Source organism: Physeter macrocephalus, chromosome 14 (assembly GCF_002837175.3).
Source record: "Physeter macrocephalus isolate SW-GA chromosome 14, ASM283717v5, whole genome shotgun sequence".
Taxonomy (NCBI): Eukaryota; Metazoa; Chordata; class Mammalia; order Artiodactyla; family Physeteridae; genus Physeter; species Physeter macrocephalus.
The window spans coordinates 49,866,398-49,887,066 of NC_041227.1; the positions used below are offsets into that span (position 1 = coordinate 49,866,398).

The following is a 20,669-nucleotide window of genomic DNA, read 5'->3' on the forward strand; positions in this document are numbered from 1 at the left end:
CATTTTGACACACGTACATAACCACCATCAAAATAACGAAGATTCCTCACTCCCGAATTTTCCTCATGTCCCTCCCTCCTACCCCTTCCCAGGCAACTACTGATCTGCTTCCTGTCACTACACGTTTGTTTGCATTTCCTAGATTTTGATATAAATGGAATCTCCCCATATGTGCTCTTTTTATCTGGGTTCTTTCATGTAGCATAATTACGCTGAGATTTCTTCACATTGCAGCACTTATGGATAGTTCACTGCTTTTGATCCTGATTCCATGGCCTGGATGGACTACAGTTTGTTATCCATCATCTATTGAGAGACTTTTGGGTGGTTTCCAAGTTTTGGCTATTACCAATAAAGCTGCTATGAACATTTGTGTACAATTCATTATGACATACACTTTCATTTCTCTTGGGTAAATACCTAGGAGTGGAATGGCTGGTAGGTGTCTGTTTAAATTTTTTCTTTCTTAATTAATTTTTAAAAATTTTTATTGAAGTATAGTTGATTTACAATATTGTTTCAGGTGTACAGCAAAGTAATTCAGTTATATATATATATATTCTTTTTCATATTCTTTTCCATTCTAGGTTATTACAAGGTATTGAGTATAGTTCCTCGTGCTATACAGCAGGTCCTTGTTGTTTATCTATTTTATATATAGTAATGTGTATATGTTGATCCCAAACTTCTAATTTATCCCTCGCCCCCTTAACATTTTTTCTAAGATGACTGTACCGTTCTACGTTCCCACCACCACTTCCTCCACATCCTTGCCAGCACTTGGTCAGTCTTTCAAATTTTAGTCATCCTTACAGGTGTGTAGTGATATTGCATTGTAGGTTTAATTTGCATTTTCCGAACGACTAATGATATTAAGCATCTTCCTATGTGTATATCTGTCATCCACTTCTCTTTTGTTTTTTTTTTTTTTGGCCACACCATGTGGCTTGCGGGTTCCCCAACCAGGGATTGAACCCGGGCTCCCGGCAGTGGAAGCATGGAGTCCTAACCACTGGACCAGCAGGGAATTCCCTGTCATCCACTTCTTCAGTGCATCTTCGATGACGTGCCTGTTCAAATCTTTTGCCCATTTTTTACCGGTTGTTTTCTTTTATTGAGTTTTAAGAGTTCTTTACATACACTGGAGACAAGCTGTTTATCAGAAACATCATTCATAAATAGTTTCTCCAAGTCTGTGGCTTAACTTTTCATTCACTTGTGTCTTTCAAATGGCAGAAGTTCTTAATTTTTATCAAGTACAATTGATTAATTTGTTATTTTATGAATTATGCCTTTGGTGTCATACTGAAGAACTCTTTGCCTAACCCAAGGTCACAAAAGATTTTTTTCCTGTTTTCTTCTAGAAATGTAATAGTTTCAGGTTTTACATTTAGACCTATAATCCATTTTCTGTTATTTTTTAAATACGTTGCAAGATGTGGAGCACAATTTAGATTTTTACAAATGGATGTCCAGTTGTTCCAGCACAACTGGCCATTTGTTAAAATGGCCACTGAATTGCCTTTGCATCTTTTTTTGAAAATCAATTGACCATATATGTGTGAATCTATTTCTGGACTACATTCTGTTCCATTGATCTATATGTCTATCCCCTCACTAATACCTCACTATCTTGATCACCACGGCTTCCTAATAAATCTTGAAAACAGGTAGTGTGAAGCCTCCAACTTTCATCTTCTTTTTTAAAGTTGTTTTGACTATTCTCATCCCTTTCATGCACTTCCACATGAATTTTGGAATCAGCCTGTCAATTGTTTTTTTAAAAGCCTTCTTGGAGTTTAATTGGATTAGGATGAATCTATAGATCAGTTTGAAGAGAACTGATGAGTTATTGATTGCAATGGTTAACTTTATGTGTCAACCTGACAAGGCCATGTCGCCCAGCTGTGTGGTCAAACATCAGTCTGAATGTTGCTGTGTGGGTGTTTTCCAGATGTGCTTAACATTTAAATCCACAGCCTCTGACTCAAGCAGACCATCTTCCCTAATGTGGGTGGGCCTCACCCAATCAGTTGAAGGCCTTAAGAGAAAAGACTGAGGTCCCCCAAGGGGGAAGGAGTTCTGCCTTCAGACTAGACAGCAACTTGGACTCGTGGACTCACCTGACTCTCCAGCTGCCGCCTCTCCCGTGCATTTCCGACTTTCCGGTCCCCACAACCCCTCTGTAAACACATATCCCCTTGGCTGTTTCTCGGGAGACCCTGACCAACACACCAACACTGAGTCTTCCAACCCATGTTCACGGCTGGGGGCTGGGGGGGGCTCCCCGTGAGGGAGGAGGCAGCGCTCGGTCACGGGAGAGAAAAAGACGTCCAAGCCAAGGAGGCGCCCGCCCCACCAGGGGCTTCAAGGGACGAGAGGTGGATGTCACCACCTCACAGTGGAGCCCGAGGCTCAGGGCTGAAGGGACTTGTTCAACGTCACCAACTCAGAACAGAGCTGCTGGGCCTGAACCCGGATCTGCCCGACTCACAAACCCGGGGCTTCTCCCATCAATCAAGTGAATGTCATCCATGGGGGAGGAGAGGAATTAGCAGGGCGGGGAAGAGGGTGGAGGGCTGTGACAGGGGGTGGGGGTGCAGGACAGAGAGAGAGTCAGAGAAACCACAGGAACCCAAGCCAGGCAGACAGGGAAGGTGAGCCCAGCACTGCTTAAAGGGTTGACTGCATTTGATTTAAACATGCCCTGTTTGAGCTCAAACAGATCCTTGTACAGCCAGCAATGATTCACAACAGCCAAAAGGTGAAAAAAAGCCCAGGTGTCCATCAGCAGCTGAATGGATAAATAGAATGTAGTCCATCCATACAATGGGATATTATTCAGCCATTAAAAAAATAAATACTAATACATGCTACAACATAGATAAACCTTGAAAATGCTATGCTAAGTGAAACAAAAGTCACAAAAGGACAGTATATTAGCTTGCTAGGGTTGCCATAACAAAATACCACAGACTGGGGACTTAAACAACAGAAATTTATTTTCTCATAGTTCTGGAGGCTGTTTAAGTCCAAAATCAAGGTGTCAGCAGATTTCATTTCTTCTGAAGTAGCCCTCACTGAGAGAACCTTCCCATTTACCTCAGGAATTAGAGGCTGTCTACCTTAGAAGGACCCAAATTCATACCCAGTGCAGGAATCCCCCCCAACAATAGCTCTGACAGAGACCTCTGTTTGAATACCTCCAGTGACAGGGAACTCACTACCAGAGAGCACTAACTCTGCTGTTTTGAATACGAGGTGAGGCCCACAACCAGCCGCAATGCTCCAGATCTCCTCCTCACCTGCCACCGCACCTTCCCGCAGGAAGCCAGGGACACGCACCACGAGAGTCCCCTAGAGAATGGAGACCGCCTCTCCCCTGATCTCAAACATGCAGCCCCCCACTAACCCTCTGCGCCCATCCACCCCAGACAATTCCTCCTCCCTACAAGGGAACAGATTTTCGTCAATTCTCTTTCCGAATTTTCAGAGCATCCTCTCTATCTCCCAAAGGAGGGGAGGCAACGTGAGGCAGACAACGAATCTCTGAAATGTGTACAGCACCGCAGCCTTCTCCAATCACTTTGCCGTTTCCTCTTGAACTTGATCCTGAGGCTGCCACGGAGACAGGCCATACCAGCAGAAACCTGTGACCTAGGCCCCCTAATTCAGAAAACTCTGCAGCTGTCACTCAGCTCCTTTTCAACACCAGGGGTGTGGTGGGGGAAGAGCTGGTTTGGGGAGCTCATTCCTTCCTACAGCTGCCAGATTCAGGGCCCGACCTGCCCCCCAGCCCCCAGTCCTACCCCTCCTCTCAGCCAGCACACGCTCACATCAATCAACACCAGAAGCTGCAACTCAGCAGGGCAAGAGGAGAGAGGGAACCAAGGCAGGGGATGGCACTAACCTCACCCCTAGCGCAGGACTTGCAGGGCAAGGGAGGCACACAGAACTCCAGAGAGAGGGAAAAAGACAAATGCCACAAGGATGGTAGCATCCAGGAAAGCACAGAGAGGCAGCCGGATAAAGAAGGGCCCATGGGATGGGCTCGGGTGGGATAGAGAAGAGCCAGAGACTACAAGTCTGAGGCTAAGGACAGCGTGGCCAGCCAGCTCCAAGAGGATTTGCATGTGCTTTATGTACTGGTCTGAGGCCAGTTAACCAACCACTAAGGCTGCCAAGGTCACAGGAAGCCCCCTCCCCCACCACCCCTTTCCACTAGACAACCCTTCAAACATCTCACAGAGCTGGTGCGAATGCCCTGCTGCCAGGGATGCCCCGAAATCAGGGCAACAAGCAGCATTTATTTATCATAACCCACCCTGTGCCAGGAAAGCATAAAGAGGGTCCCAAATATCCATAAAGTACGCCAAGAAAGCAAGAATTGGATGTAACAGGAGATGAAAACCACACAAAGGCAGGCACACAAAATGGAGCCATTTGTAAGGCTGATACAAAAGCAAACGGCACTACATACGTAAGTTCTCCCATGTGTGTAACTTGATCACTTGCCAATTCACAGTGTCCTTAAAATAAGAACAAGCCAACTGTTCGGGAGAAGTGAAATTATTTCTGCTGCTGAGACTCAACAGGAATTTCTTCTGAGGATCTTCACAAAGAGGACACGGTGTAATGTAATGATCCTTGAGATCAGAGCAGACATACATTTCCCATGAGATTTAATCTCTAACAAAGACCTTAAAATAGGGTGGGGGAGGCCACCAGGAACCAAGAATGCCTAGCCCCCTCCCGAAGAAACCATCACCAAAGAGAGTCACATGCTTAGAATGTCCCTCCACGGCCACACTGGTGGCAGAATCAATAGCCTAGCACAATCTATTTGGGGGACAGCATCTACTAAAATATATTAATAATAGCCGTTAAGCTGGAAGCAACCTAAATGTCCGTTAGGTGACTGGCTAAGCAAATTTGTGGTATGTTCATACAATGCAATAGTCTTAGCAATAAAAATGAACTGCTAGGGCTTCCCTGGTGGCGCAGTGGTTGAGAGTCCGCCTGCCAATGCAAGGGACGCCGCCTGCCAATGCAAGGGACGCGGGTTCGTGCCCCGGTCCGGGAAGATCCCACATGCCGCGGAGCGGCTAGGCCCGTAAGCCACGGCCGCTGAGCCTGCGCGTCCGGAGCCTGTGCTCCGCAACGGGAGAGGCCACAACAGTTAGAGGCCCGCATACCGCAAAAAAAAAAAAAAAAAAAAAAAAAGAACTGCTAATATACACAAAACCATACATGAATCTCAAAAAATTATATTAAGAGAAGCCAGACAAAAAGAGTATATATACTGTATGATTTGTATGAAGATCTAAAATAAGCAAAACTAGGGAGTTCCCTGGTGGTCTAGTGGTTATTAGGATTCAGCACTTTCACTGCTGTGTCCTGGAGTTCAATCCTTGGTCAGCGAACTGAGATCCTGCAAGCTGTGTGGCACGACCAAAATTTAAAAATAAATAAATTAATTAAATAGACAAAACTAATCTATAGTGATAGAAATTAAAACTGTGGGGAATTCCCTGATGATCCAGTGGTTAGGACTCTGTGCTTTCACTGAGGAGGGTGCAGGTTCCATCCCTTGTCGGGAAACTAAGATCCCGCATGCCAGGCTGTGTGGCCAAAAATAAATAAATAAATAAAACTGTGGTGAGATTCCACTCTACACCTACCAAATTTGTTGAAAAAAAAAACCTGAAAAATATAATGATCTGACAATATCAAGTGCTGATGAGGTTGCACAGCAACTTCAATTCTCAAACATCGCTGCTGCAAAATGGTACAGAGCAACTGTACACACACATAGATAAGTGAGAGCATGTAAAACTGTAAAATCTTAATAAGCCCTGTGGTGGGCACTGACAGCGATCACCTGGTTTCCATACCATACATTAGGCAAACAAGACGCTAGCACTGGGAGAGGCGGGGTGAAGGGTGCACGGGGCCTCCCTGTACATTTCTAGACTTCCAAAAATTAAGTTTTAAGAAGCAAACCACTTGAGGGCTTGGTGGGGTGCCGGCTACACGGGTGTATATTCAGTTTGTGAAAATTCACAGAGCTAAACACGTCAGTTATGAGCCCTCTTCTGAGTGTACTTTATACGGTACTTCAATAAAAAGGTTTTTAAGACAGGTTTTGTTGAACTTTGCATTGATCGTGTCTCTCCTAGACCCCTTCCCATCACAAAAAATAAAGTCCAAGCTTCTTAGCGTGGCTTGGAAGTCCTCTACGATCCGGTTCCCATACCGTCTCCACTTCTTCCTCCTCCCAGGCCAGTGTCCGCACTGCCCGCAGGATACCGTGCCCTTTCCGACCCCCTGGCCTGGCTCCCACGTGCCCCAGAAGCCCGGACCCGCGGCCGTACCCACGGAGGTGTAGCCAGAGCAAGATACACACAGGGCTCCCAGACTCGGCAGGAAGAAAAGAATGAGATACTTCGTGGGTAGTTTCTTGCATTCATCACCTGTGCGGAAATGGCAACGCTTCAGACACTGTGGGTTAAAAGGAAACGTGTTAATAAAATTAATGTCTCTTGTTCCTTTCTGACCGCGGCCTCTAGACCGTCGTAAGTCACGTGTGCAGCGCGCCGGACTTCCGCCGGGCAGCGCAGGCGCCACCACCCGTGGCCGCGTCCTCCGAGCCCCCGGGTACAAGGGAAAGCCGGCGAGCGCCTCCACGCGGAGGACACACAGGAACCGCGGGTTCGCTGCGTTTGCGTGCGGAGCGTGCGTGAGAGCGCGCGGGGCGGGGCCGAGCCTGGGCCAGAGGAGCTTGCAGTCGGGAGCGCGCGAGGTGGCCTGAGGCACCAAAGAGCATGCGCACCGAGGGGCGGGGCGGAGCGAGTCCGGGAAGAGGCGGGGCGGAGGCCGCGCCCCTGATTCCCGCCGCCTGCTGGTGAGACCGCCTACGGCCGCTGGGCGCGCCACGACAGGTCTGGGCTTGGGGTATTCCCCTGGCCCCGCCCCTGAGCCGCGCCTCTGGCCTATAGGAACTGCGTAGTTCCACAGACACCGGAAGGAGGCGGAGCCTCCGCCTTGCTGGGCCAGACGTCCTGGTTCCATAGCGCCCTCTATTGACCCTCTCAGGAGCTGCCTGGAACCCGTCGGACGCGCCTTGCACCTGGCCAAAAGGGGTCGCTCTGCTGGCCTTGGGAAGGGGCGTCCCCGCCCATATCCTAGCAAAGACGGTTCCCTCAAACACGCATTTAATTTATGTAAATATATCTAAATATATCCCAAAAGAGAAAACTACAGTAATAATGCTAAGTGAAAGAAGCCAGACTCAAGCTAAATATGTAATGTCATATACTGTAAATGAATATATTTATAGTATATGACATTTTGAAAAAGGCAAAACTATAGGAACCATAGGAACAGATTGGTCGGTGGTTGCCAGGGGCTGGGTGGACCACAAAGGGACATAGGGGAACACAAGGATGAAGAAACTATATCTTGATTATGGTGATGGTTACACATTTGTCAAAACTCCCACAAGCAAAAACTAAAAAGTGAATTTTTACCGAAGTTAAATTACACTTTAATTTCTTTAAACACTAAAAAACAAAAAGCAGATTGGTGGTTATCAGGGGCTCAGAGAAGAGAGGAATGGGGAGAGACTGATTAATGGGTAAGGGGTTCATTTTGGAGTGAGAAATGTTTTGGAAATAGATAGAGGTGATCGTTGCACAGCATAGTAATGTAGTAAATGCCACTGAATTGTTCCCTTCTAAATGCTTAATTTTAAGTTATGCAAATTTCACTTAAAAAAAGTATTAAAAGTTTAAAAAAAAAAAATGCAGGCTCCTGCCTGCCTTTCTATTCAACAAATTCCTGTCTGGAGGAATTCATTGTGGGGTGAGATGTGAATAAGCTATTCTTCCTCTCTGGCCTCAGTCCCCATGTACCTGTCATGTACCTGAGGAAAAGCAGGTCAAGAGGGACACATTATAAAGCAATCTCTGGTCATGGAGGATTAAGGAATTTAAAGGGCCACCCCCTTACCAATTAAGATGTAATGTCCTTGTGCCATTATGATTCTCAACTTTCAGAAGAGAAAACTGAGCCTCAAAGATCAAGTGGTTTGCCCAAGGTGGATCTGATCACCAGCAGACCAACCCCAGGACCTGAGCTCTTAAACACCACACCATAAGGGAGTGCTCACTTCTCGTCTGTAGATGAGGATACTGAAGTTCCAAGAGGTTACACAAGCCGAGGAAGTTGCAAAGCCTAGGGATCAATCAGGACCACTGAGCATCTTGTGTCCTTTCTCTAGGAGACAGGAACCTATGGCTTGGTTGTTCATTCTCTCCTTGCCTCCCACCAAGGAGGAGTTGGGAGCCACTCACCTCACCCCCAACACCATCTCCCATCTTTGCAGAATCCCCAGAATAAACCCAAGGAATCTAAGGACGCCAATTTCTCATCATAACACCACACATAAGTTGGGGGAGTCATCACGCTCACCCACATCCAATCCCCTCCAGTGGGCCCAGAGAACACCTCCCACGCTACCCCAGGAAGCCTTCGCCAGCTCCTCATGACAGCACACATCCAGGAGACACAGAATCTAAAAAACAAAGTACAAACTTTATTTTGTTTCTTTATAAAGGCACAGTGGCCTCTTGTTTTTTTCCCCCCACTTTCTTAACAAAATATAATAGCTTCTCCTTGAACACAAAGACCTCAAAATTGTAAAAAAAAAAAAAAAACTAAAACCAAAAAAGAACCAACAACAAACAAAACAAAAAGAGAAAGACAAAGACTTTTTTGGGGTGGAAGATGGGAAACCTGGAGGGAGAGGTGGGGGCCGGACAGTGGTGGAGAGTGGCGATTCCTAGTGCTGAGACAGGGAGGGGGAGGGAAGAAGGGCAGCAGCAAACCCCAACCGAGAAGCAACGGAGACCCCCGGACCCCGAGAGCCCCGACCCAGCCAGACCCCCAACCCATGTAAGTGCTTAAAGGAGAAAGAACACCAAAAAGAAGAGGGAAGGGGGAATTAAAAACTGACAGTCACACGGCTGGCTCTGGGGAGGGCAGAAATACCTTGGGGTTTTGTTTGATTTTCCCTGTTCTTAAAAACATGTTTCAATGAAAAAATGCTTTTTGGCGGAGAGAGGCCAGGCACCTCCGTGTCCGCTTCCCCAGCCTCCGGGGCCGAGGCCCAGCCCCAGGTGTCCCGGTGCTGCCACGCGCTCCTGCCGCCCCAGCCCCGGACCTCGGGTTGGGTGGCTTCACTCAAAGGTCGATTTACAGTATTGAAAAAGAGGTCATAAAAGAGACCCAAATGATGCCGTAATTTTGTAAAAATTCCTCACTCGTTCACCCTCATCTCTCCCAGTTGCTGCCCCGCCCCCTCCAGCCCCCAGAAGGGAGAGGAGGGCTGGGGGGTGGTCAGGGAAGCCCCCCGTTCCCCACTGGCTCCTCCCGGCTCTGGTCCATGGCGTCGCTGTCCGAGGCCTCCGAATCGGAGGCAGTGTCGGAGGCGTGGGCCTCGGGGCAGCTGCGGACCGGCTTCACTATGACGGCTCGACGCTGCTCCTCCTCTTGCTCCTGCCTTTCCTGGGTGCCCTCGATGTGCTGGATCGCCTGGGGGAGAGGCTGCCATGAGGATGGCGGGGCCATGTGGACAGCCACCATCTCCCCCACCACGCACACCCCCCTCCCCCAGAAAGGTCCAGAAGTAAGCCTGGCAAAGCAGGGGCAGCCTGCCAGAGTCAGGAGAAACAAACTTCAGAAGCCCTCTGCTGAGCTGAAAACGACTTGAAGGGGAGACAGTGCCCAGCTGCGTGAAGTCACAAGCGTCTTACGCTCATTTATATATTTCAAAGCCTGCCTGTTGGCTTATGGAAGGTCTCTGTTATAAATTTTATTATTCAATTTGTCGGGTTTACGTGCAACTCAAGTTCCGCGGGTTGATGGCCTTTTTTCCGTTTGGGCGTTTTGGGTTAATTGTTTCTTTCTTTGCAATGTTGTTGGGCCTCCCAAGAGGTGTCTGCCCCAGACTGGGCACAATAGTGACTTCAGGTTCAACCTTCAGAGCTGACAGTGAAGCCAGGCTTCACTGTCACCAAACAGGTCACTGCCACCTCCACCCCCATCCCAGGTCCTGGACCAGCCCAAGAGCTGGATGCAGGAACTCTGAAAGCAGGGGCTCCGGGAACAAAAGACCCCCCTCAGCAAATGCCACGTGGAGAGAAGGAATGGGGTCTTCCGGGCCATCCAGTCCCCCCTCTCTGCCCCTCACCCCAGATGCAGAGATGGAGACCCATCTGGCTTCCAGACTTCCTCCCTACAAAGCTCAAGCTCTGTCTCAATCCCCTCCAGTCGCCCACTTTCTAATCTCCCCACTCCCAGAGGACGACCCCCGCTGTGTTGCCCCCTCCCCAAGCCAGGTACCTGCACAATGGTGTCCAGATTTTGCCGGGATGTTGAAACAGAGTTGATGACTGAGGAGGGGCCCATGGTGACGACATTGATGTGGTGGGAGGGAGGGGGCGCTGGCGCCGGCACGATCACCGTGGGGTGGTGGGTAGGGGCCGGAGCGGGCAGGAGCTGCAAGACAGAGGCCCTCAGTCTTTCTACGAAGGTTCTGGGAGCTGCCCCTTCCCTTCTGTCCGCCACAGAGGGTGTGGAATGGCCCTCCTAAACCATCTCCCAATGCCTACTGCCTGGAGAGCCTCCACCCATCACCCCAGCCCATCGGCCTCCTTCACTCGCTGGGGGCTGTCCAGTTTGTGAGCCCTCCCACTCCTCTTATTTTAAGAATGAAGAAAAGGTGGCCTGGAGAGGGGCTTTAGGCTAAGACTGCATGGCCCTTCCCTCTCCAGAGCCAAGCCAGCACTTCACATCTAACAAATACAGTGGTGGTCGGGAGTTCAGACTGAATTTTGATGGCCAGGGTTCAAATCCTTGCCCCAAACTGCTGAAGATATTGAGTGTGTTACTGAACTTTTCTGTGCCTCCAGTTCCTTATCGGTAAACAGGAGTAATAACAGCTCAGGCCTCAAAAGGCTGCAACAAGGATTCAACAGAATAATGTATGCAAGACACCTGGAAGCCAGGAACATCTGCATTACCATGATTTAGGCCCGGGGTCCATCCTGCTAGACACCCAGAGGCACCCACATTGAGTCTGAGAGCCCTGGCCCAGGCCCAGGCCCAGGCCCAAACTGCCCCTCCAGGCAACTCCTGCTCACCTGGGTCCGCAGGTGCTGCTGTTCCCGCTCCAGCTTCTCCTGGTGCAGCAGCCGCACCTGCTCCTGCTGCTGTTGCAGCTGCACCTGCTGTGCGATCACCTTGAGCTTTTCCGGGTACATGTGGGCCTCCAGCGAGCGCACCTGGGGGTGGAACGGCGGGCTCAGGGGTAGGGCCCGGGCCACACCCTGGCGCCTCCCCCAGCTCGGGGCCCACAGACTGCTGAGGTCGGCCTCCCTGCCACCCTCGGGTTGGAGACCAAAGTCCTGACCGTAGCCAGCCAGGCCTGCCCTGACTCTGCTCCCCTCCCGTGCAGCCCCCCTCATGCCATGCTCCCTCCCTGCCTGCCTCCAGCCCCAGGCCTTTGCCCATGCTGTTCTCTCTGCCTGGAGCACCCTTCTCCCCTCTGTGCCTGGTCAGCGGTGAGACTCGCCCTCCCACCCTCAGCTCAGGTCATTTCCACAGAGAAGCTATGGGGCGGCCCATATGGAACCAGCCCAGGTCCCCCTCCTGATGCCCACCCATCTGGTGTGGCCTTTATCACAGCTGCATGATTACGACGTGAGAGCCTTTGACTCATCTCTCCCCAGGCAGACGGTGACCCCCAAGGACTGGGACCTGTCTGGTTTGCTCCCAACTGGACACCCCTCTCCTAGGCCTGGCACAAAGCAGGAGCTCCCATAAATAACAGGAGGAAAGGAAGAGAGCTGGACAGCATCCCCCACCTGCCCGCCCACCTGCCTCACCTGCTCCTCCAGCATCATGCGGACCGAGCGCTCCTTGTCCAGCTGCTGCCGCAGCTCGATCATCTCCCGCCGCAGGTCCTCCGCCTTCTCGTCCTCCCAGATGTCTGGCGAGCCGATGCCCTCGTCCTTGTCCTCTGCCCGCCGCCGCTTGGGGGATGAGCCGCTCAGCTCCTGAGGACCCCAAGGGGTGGGTGAGTGTGCTGTGACACTGCATACACCACCACCACCACCACCACCACCACCACCACCACCACCACCGAGAGTGGGGGTGGGGAGCTCCATCGCAGCCTCCCAAAGCTGTCAAACCCAGGTGCACCGGCACTGGGGAGCCCCAGTGTGCAAATCCACCAGACAGCCAGGATGGGAAAGGAGGCAGAATGGACTTGCTTCCCAAAAGTCACCCAGTTCCTTCCAGAGCCCACTCCACCGCACTTGACCCTGGCTAAATCAGGGCCTGAGCAGGAAGGCAAGTGCCAGAAGTAGGCAGGTCAGTGGGGAAGAAGGGACCCACAGCCACATCACAGTCCCAAGCCAGTGGTTGGGCCCGGACACGCCCATGTCAGTGAGAGGGAGCCAGGAGGAGGGCAGGGCGCTACCTGGATAAAGCGCTTGAGCTGTGTGTTCTGCTGCAGGAGCCTGGTCTTCTCCTGCTCCAGGGAGAAGATGTATTCGGCCGTTTGCTGGAGAATGGCTGCCTGAGGGCAGGAGGGACAGACAAATCAGGGACCCTGGCTGACAGTGTTTTCTGAATCTCCCTGCTCCAGCCCACCACCTCCTCCAGGAAGTCCTCCTGGCGCTTGCCCACCTTGCTGAGCTTCTCTCCATCTGTGTGGGGGATGAGGGTCTTGAGGGACTGGAAACCCGCGTTGATGCTCTGCATGCGCCTCCGTTCGTTGCTGTTAGCAATCTCCCGCCGAATCCGCCGCTCCTGGTCCCGCTGAGTCTCAGGGGTCAATGGAATGTTGGCAAGGCTGTGGGGAGGACAGGGACAGGCTCAGGCTGGGCGCCCTCCATGCCCTACCCACAGTGGCCCCTGTCTTTACAATTCATCTCCAGAGGGGCCTAAGTGTAACAGGCATCCCTCCCACTACAGAAGATACCAGCTCTGTCTGATGCTTACACTCCCAGTAGATCAGGGGGCTGATGGAGTAGCGTGCTCTGGGATGCCTGGGTGTCAAAATAAGCGTGCAGACCCCAGGTCCCAAGCCCAGTGTCTGGCCAGCAGGTCTGAGTGGGGCCCAGAAACCCACATGGCTAAGAATCCCTGTGATTCTAATGCAGGTGGCCTCAGGTGATAATCAGAGACACCTGCTCTTGGGACACCTCTGAGCTCCTTGCTATGCACCTGGACCCCCTCCTTCAAGGTCGCAGGCTTGAGGACTGAGGGAGATGTCCCTCCTCCCTTCCCATCCCCACAGCCACAAGCTACTACATAAGCCCCCAGCCCGGCCCGAACCTGAGCTAAGGCTTCAAAGACAAGACAGGTACCACTCACTCCAGGAAGAGAACCCGGCCAACCTCCCCTGGGGACGGTTCTCCCTGAAGCCCACCCATCCCAAAAGGCAAGCCCACCCTGTGCCAGAGAATCGAGGCTCCCAGCACGCAGTAGGCGATGTTATTGTATATTATGTGATTGCATCTTGCAGGAGTAGCAGCCAGTGGGGTGAGAGAGAAGGCAGCAAGCGGTAGGGGGCGAGGCTGCCGGCCGAGAGGCATTGGCAGGAGGCAGAGATGGCGGCGGGGCCTGTGGGCCCAATGCCACTGCTCCCGAGAGGTGGGCCTGTGTGTGGGCTGGAGGAGGCATGCTCCCCTTCCAGGCCCTCTCCTGCAACTCCCCCGCCCCTGGACTGATGGCTTCCAGATGCTGGGCTCCCAGAAGAGGCCACCGGCCCCACCCAAAGCCACAGCCCTGGCTTCTTCCTGAGGGGCCCTCCTGGGGTGACCTGGTCCAGGCCTGGGCCAAGAGAGCTCACACCTCTGGGTCTAGGAGAATGGGGAAAGGATTCTGGGCAGACTTGTTCCATTGGTGGGGGAGCCTGGGCTCAGAGTTAGGTGCCCAGGCCCCCATGCCCATCCCTAGGCAAAAAGGAGTTTGCTTGGAAACCTAGGAGGGGAGCACATCTGCAACAGCTAGATACAACCGAGGCCTTGCTGGCCCCCTGGCCTGCCCCACCTGTCCCCCTTCAGCTCCCTGAGGGACCCTAAACTCGCTCTTGCCCCCTCCTGGGTCTCTGCCTCCTCTCCCCACAGAGAGGGTGGTCAGCTGGGGGTGGGCTGGGAGCAGGCTCCACATCAGCTGCTGCTGGAGGTCTGAAGCTCTGTCCTCCACCAGCACCCCCAGCATCTCCCTGTGACCCTCCCCAAGATACAGTTCCCTCACAGCACTGGAAAGGGGGCCCACGATCCCCATTTACAAATGAGACTTAGGGCTCAGAGTGGGAGGGACACAATTTTAGGGTCAGACAGCCGGGCATCTGGCTCCCCCACTTCTGGGCCAGGGGCACCTCCCTTCTGTCAGTTTCCCTGCCCCTAGAGTGGGGGTGATGGTGAAAAGGGGAGGATGCAGGTCAGAGACCTGATACGCAGTGGCTTGCCTACCCCTTTGCAGGTGGGGGAGGGTTGGGGGGGGGTGGATCAGAACTGAGTCCAGGCTCCTGGGTCTGGCAGTGCCCTCCAGACCCTCTGCGGCAGGTGGATTAAAGACTTGGGGAGGGGGGACTTCCCTCGTGGTCCAGTGGTTGAGACTCTGCACTTCCACTGCATGGGGCATGTGTTTGATCCCTGGTCGGGGAACTAGGATCCCACATGCCACACAGCACAGCCAAAAAAAAGAAAAAAAACTGTAAAGACACGGGGAGAAATATCCCTAGGAAGCCAAGCCACTGAGTGACTGAGATCTGTCTGGGACCTTCCCCATCACAGCCCCGGAGAGATACAGGGAGAGACCACACCCCCACACTCACCCCACCCCTGGGTACTCCCTGGTGATGCCTACAGGCCAGAGCTGACCAGAGTGGTAAGGGGTCAGAAAGGAGACCCACCTCCAGCCCTGGGTCACCCTGAGTGCTGGCCCTTCCAGAAGGCCCACCTGGAGACCCTAGCAACAGAGTTACTGTTTTAACCTGGCGGTCTCGTGGTTAGGACTTGGCGCTTTCACTTCGTGGGCTGGGGTTCAATCCCTGGTTGGGGAACTAAGATCCTACAAGCCGAGGGACATGGCCAAAAAAATAAAATAAAATATAAAAAAGTCTTGAGTTCTTAATGTAATGTGCTAAGGACTCACTTTGCTGGAATTTTCTCACTGAACCATCTCAATCCTCCTCTGAGTTAAGCGGCCTTATGGCATGAGGACACTGACGCTTGGGAAGGGAACAGCTACAGTAATCGCTGGGGCTGGTACTTGAACCCTGATCCCAGAGCCCTGCTCTTACCAACAGGGCAGAGTGGGCTCTGCACCATCCCTCAGAGCCGGACAACCTGACAGACAGGTGACAGTCACCCCTGTAGAAAGGATTGAGCATGGGTGTGCACTGCCATCAGGTTAACTCTTACTATCACTCACAGAACTTTTTATATTTTTCCCTGTCTGACTCCCATGGACACCCAGTTGGGTGGCTGCGTTGCAATGAGGAATCTAGGGTTCTGGGAGGGGAAGTGACATGTCCAAGGTCAGGCAGCCACACCAGGGCACCACAGGCACCTGCAGGAGCCAAAATGAATGCTCTCCTCCCCCACCCAGGGGTGGCACCCTCTACTGAGGGCTCACACATAGCCCTGCTTACCAGAGCCCTGTGTGTGGCCTCAAGAGGCAGCGCCCTGGCCCTCCTGACAAATGGTGGGACAGGATGAGGCCCAGAAGTGAAGTGACTTGCCCAAGATCACACCATGACAGAGGGCATAGCAGGGTACAGCTGCCACGCACCTCCTGCGCTTCCCAGCCCCCAAGTCCTACCAACTCCTCAGGCTGAAGCCAGAACTCAACACCCACTGCCCCCCACCACTGCCACAGCCCCACCAGCCAGCTCATCTGCCCATGAAACCTCAGCCCAGGGAAGCCAACGTTCAGCCCCTCCCTTCTCCCCAGGATGCCCACGAGCTGGGGAGACACCAAAGGAGACCACAGGACCCCAGGCCTGAAGGCCCCAGCCCAGAAGTTCCCAGAAGGAAGGGGCCCGGCGTCCAGGCAGGGAGAAAGGGCCTGCTCATCCTGGCTCTTCCAAATGTTCTATCCTGTCCCCTTTACCACCAAGTCCATCAGCCCAGCCTCCTGGTTCAGGAACCAGCTGCTGGTTAACCTAGTACAGACTTAAATCCCAGAAAACAGACTTCACCCCAAAGCCACAGTTCCTCATAGGGACTTAGGCTGCCACCAAGACCAATTCACCTAAATAGCCCTGAAAGTTTCTTTAATAGAATGCAGACTAACCAGGGGTTCTGATGAGTGGAATCATGGCCATCCAGGGGTTCCTATACAGGATGGCTAATTAGCATTTCCAGCTGCTACTCTACTAGATAAAGTGGATTTTTCTGCAAACGCCTGAAAGTTTATTACATTTCTTTCTGAGTTTTGCAGAAATAAACATGATTTACAGTAAATGTAAGGTCCTCCACCTCCTTCACATCAACTTCAGACCCCCCCAGGTGAGCAGTGAGGCCTGGTCCACAGATGCTCTCTCTTACTTGTCTCCCTCCCTGAGAGCCTCAGCCAGCCAGTCTCCTCGGGCTGGGCAGCCAATGGCCAAGGAAATGTTTGCGTACCAGCCTCCAGTGCCAAGACCAGAGCTGCCACCCCCCTCTACCAGGGTGCCCCCAAGACAGCCCCCACCTGGAATAATGCCCACATCCCAACCAGAGGCTCAAGGGCAGGAAGCCAGCTCTTCAATTCTAGATCTGGATCTGTACCTGTTCTTCCTGCCTAGCCCAAGGGCAAACTGGTATCCCCTAATCCCCACACCCCCCTGCCAGGCTCCAGCCTCAAATTAGCCACTGAGAACTCTCATTTCACACTGCCCCGAAGTCACTCACACACCCACCACTCAATGTCTACACAGTCAGAGGTGGGAAAGCCCACGCAGGGTTTCTCCCATACCCCAAAAGGAGGACAGGAGGAAGACAACCCTCTCATCAAGGATGCCCAAGGCCCCCACCCTTCTCTCTGCAGCAGGTACTGAAGCAGCCCAGGGCCCTCACCCATCCCCGCTGCTTCTATCCATACACCCTGCCCTCAGTCCCAGAACAAACCACATCCAGGTTGTTCCCATCAGAAACACCCCCTCCCCACAGCTTCTCCAGCCCCTCAGAGGGAGCCCTGCACTGGGTTCAAGTGGAAATTCCAGCCCTGCCACTTACTAGCTGTGGAACCCCAAGCTTAGCCACTTCGTCTCTCAAAGCCTCAGTTTCCCCATCTATAAAACAGGGGAATACTGCCTCACTTCATAGGGTCGTGGTGAAGTTTAAAAGAGATGGAGGAAAAAAAAAAAAAGGGAGACAGATTGAGGAAAACAGGATGCCTTGTACCCAGGATCCCAGGAGAACCCGTGGCTCTAAGGAAACTGACTTGTCCTGTAGCACCATCAGACTTCCAGCTCTTAGAACAGGAGCAAGTTCTCATTCGTTGTGGTGTCCTCAATCCCAGCACGAAGTAGGTGCCTCGTAAATACCAGATCAGGGACCCAACACACTCCAAAGTCCCTAATTGTTCTCTAACTCCTTCTGAGGGAAGCTGGTCTCTTTCCCCCCTATGGCAGGCAGTAGGTAAATTCTTTAAGACCACCATGCTCCCGCTTCTAAGACTCTGAGTGCCACTTAATAGCTACCAGGCACTTTCTACACACATGGCCAAACTTCACAGGTGCTCCATTTTACGGAAGCTGAGAGCAGTTAGGCAACATGTCCAAAACCACACAGCTTATATGCGTGCCGCTGTCAAGTATGGCCCCCCGCTGTACGGTACCGTCCCCTCTGGGAGACTGAGGAGAGAAGCAGGGAGCCCTGCTAGTCACTGAGGGATGGAGCAAAGTCCACCAGCCTGAGAAGCGAGTATATGGGGCTAGAAGGCCCCGCCCAACCCACACTCAATCCTACCTCACCTGGCAGCTCCTCTTGAAAATGAAAAAACCCAGAGGCCCCAAATCCACACCCAGTGCATGGGCCAACAACTGCCTCACAGCTGGACAAGCTGAGTAGTCCCCGTGCCCAACCCTGGGGCACTTGGTCCCTAAGGGACTGCTGGACTCCTCTGAAGGGGGGCTTGGAAGAGGAACAGGTCAAGCCAGAGTCCTAGGGGGCCCAGAGAGGACGCAGCCAAGGATCAGGCCTGGCAACCAGAGGGTCCTATGGTACCAAGCCTGCCTGGGATCAGGCCCGGAAGGTCCACTCCAGCATCTGGGGCAGCTCAACCCACCTCCTCACTGCCCAGGCCCCCTCTGAGCAATCAGCAGCTCAGGGTAAGAGCAGGGGTCTAGGATCAGAGTTCAAGTCCCAGCCCCACCACTTGCCCTACCTGTTCCTTCCCAAACCTATCCTCCGCCCACACAGAAATCATAAAGCCACTTTACTCAGAGGAAGATTGTGACAATTCAGTGAGAAAAATCTCGCCCTCCAGGTGGTCCTTAGGGAAGGGCCAACACTCAGGGTGGTGCTGCTGACTGCCCACCACCTTGAACTTAAGAGTAGTTAAGGTGGGAGCCCTGGTGTATGCGGCGGGGGGGGGGTAGGGGGTGTATACGTGTGCAGCAACCTTCCCCCAACCTGGTTTCTGCAGCCCCTGGTGTCGACCAGCCTGGGCCACACCGCCTGCGGCTCCTCCTCCCTCAATCCCCGCCTTGCCTGCCCAGGACCGCAGAGCACGTGGCCCCAGCCCTGGGGAGCCATTTCGCTCCTAAAGTAACACGGCAGGAAAGGGGCCACAGGTCCCAAACTTGCACCCGCAGAGGACAACCCACGCAGTATCGCCGTCCCGCAGGTTGTGTTCAATATGCAGATGCCCAGGCCCTTCTCCTAGCGATCGGAATTGCGGGCGTGTGCATTTTAACAACTGTCCAGGGCGATTCCGCTAACCCATAACTCTTCGGTAAAGGGTAGATCTGGAGCAACCCGGGCCAAACTAAGAAAGTGCCTCCTGGGGAAGGCTACGGATCTCGGACCACCCATCCACCCACTCAGCCTGCTGGGCAACCGGACGCTTTCGGTTTATGGCTGGGGGGAGGGGCACGAGACCGGAAAGTTTGCAGCGGAGACCCACGTGCGGCGGGCAGCGGCCTGGTGAGGCTAGGGGCGACCTCTGTTGCCCCTTCTCCAAAAAGCCCTGCACCCGGCCTGCCTCGCCCATCCCGCCCGCGGGGTCAGAGCTTTGTGCGGGTAAAGCGTGGCTCAGGCGCGCCTACAACTCCCACAATGCCGCACCGACGCGGCGCGGAGAACTACTACTCCCGCGAGGCAGCGCGCTGAGGTCCGCCTACTCCAAGAGGGCTGCAGAGTCACGTCCAGGCCTCGCTAGTAAACAGCGCCCGGGCGCGGGCGGCAAGCTAGCGAGTGGCCGCCAACGTGCCCGGGTCCACGGCGCTCCCGGCGGGCCGCGCCGGCCCCTCGGGTCCCGCCCACTCCCGCACCCCGACTCCAGCACGCCCCCCCGACCCCGCTGCAGCCGCTCCCTGCAAACACTCACACCACCCGGCTCCCCGCCCGCCCCCCCGCGCTCGGAGCCACGGCTTAGCTGCATTGTAGCCGTCCGCGCCGCGGCCCCACGCGCGCCCCGGGCCCCCCAGACCCCCTTGCAGGGGGCGCCCAGAGAGAGCGATGAAGGAGGGAGAGGAAGGAAGCCGCCGCGGGAGGGGGGAGGAGGAAGCGAAGGGGGGGGAAAGCCACCAGCACCAAGCATGGCCGGGACTGCTGCAGAACCACGTGGGTCTGTTTGCAATTTACAAACGTCGCGACTCGCCCGCCTGCAGCGGACAAAAGTGACCGGGGCCGCTCGGGGCCCCCACGTTCCGAAGGAGGAGGGTCCCCGAGCGGCCCGAGCCTGGCGCGCAGGGCTGCAGCCACCCCGGCGGCTAAGAAAGGCGAGAGGGTCCGCGGCGCGGGCCATGCGTGCGCACACGCGCGCCCGCCGGGGCGGACTAGCCGGGGGCTGCAATCGTGGGAAGGGGGTGAGGGGGAGGAGGAGTACACACCTACAGAGCCCTCCTATCACTTCTTTCTCTGTTTTCCTGAAATGTTGCAAAGAGGGCACCTTCTGAGTGGGCACCATGAAATACTCCATAGCGATCGGCCCCCCTCCTCTGCACGAGCCAGGTCCCGCGGTCCGCCGGAGAATACAAGATGGAAATCCGAATCAAAGGGCAGCGCCGGACGGAGGTGCAGAATCGGCCGGTCCCAGATGCTGGCTGCGGCGGCGGCGAGGGGAGGGAGGTGGCGGGAGGGGCGGGAGGGAGGTCTCTCCGGCCTGCCTCCCCGGGCGTGTGTATATGTGTGTGTGTGTGTGTGTGTGTGTGTGTGTGTGTGTATGTGTGTGTGTGTTTGCAGCTGATCAGATGTCTGTTTCAAGGCGGGAAACAGCTGGTGAAAACTCAGCACTCCCCCGGCCTCCTTCCGCGGAGTAAGGAATTGCATGTAAACAAAGGACTATTTGCAGCGCCCCCCAGGGTGGCGCGAGGCCCGGGTGAGAGGGGCGCTGGCCCCCGGGGGCGAGTGGTGGCCAGGGTCTGCGCGCCTCCCCACGAG

General features: G+C 53.8%; 1 protein-coding gene across 3 annotated transcripts; it reads right to left on the reverse strand.

Annotated features, from left to right (window-relative positions):
* Positions 1-8,631: 8,631 nt before the first annotated feature.
* On the reverse strand, positions 8,632-20,399 carry TFAP4 (transcription factor AP-4). Of its 3 annotated transcripts, none has more exons than XM_024123571.3 (7): positions 20,120-20,399; positions 12,754-12,919; positions 12,545-12,643; positions 11,949-12,119; positions 11,205-11,345; positions 10,405-10,560; positions 8,632-9,594 (listed from the first exon to the last, which is right to left on the reverse strand). In XM_024123571.3, exons 1-7 carry the CDS (start codon positions 20,206-20,208, stop codon positions 9,400-9,402), a joined length of 1,017 nt encoding a protein of 338 aa, XP_023979339.1. In that variant the 5' UTR covers positions 20,209-20,399; the 3' UTR covers positions 8,632-9,399. The 3 variants fall into 3 exon arrangements, with proteins under 3 accessions (XP_023979339.1, XP_028355190.1, XP_054946435.1); XM_028499389.2 differs by lacking the exon at positions 20,120-20,399 and adding an exon at positions 13,521-14,204; XM_055090460.1 differs by lacking the exon at positions 20,120-20,399 and adding an exon at positions 13,069-13,280.
* Positions 20,400-20,669: the final 270 nt, after the last annotated feature.

Bases quoted from the DNA above. Each gene is read 5' to 3' on its own strand.
- TFAP4 (XM_024123571.3), bottom strand. From the start codon at position 20,208: ATGGAGTATTTCATGGTGCCCACTCAGAAGGTGCCCTCTTTGCAACAT. The intron at 12,920-20,119 runs GTGTGTACTCCT...TCCTCCCCACAG, and splicing joins GTGATAGGAGGGCTCTGTAG to CCTTGCCAACATTCCATTGA. The intron at 10,561-11,204 runs GTGAGCAGGAGT...TCTGTCTTGCAG, and splicing joins AGCAGCACCTGCGGACCCAG to CTCCTGCCCGCTCCGGCCCC.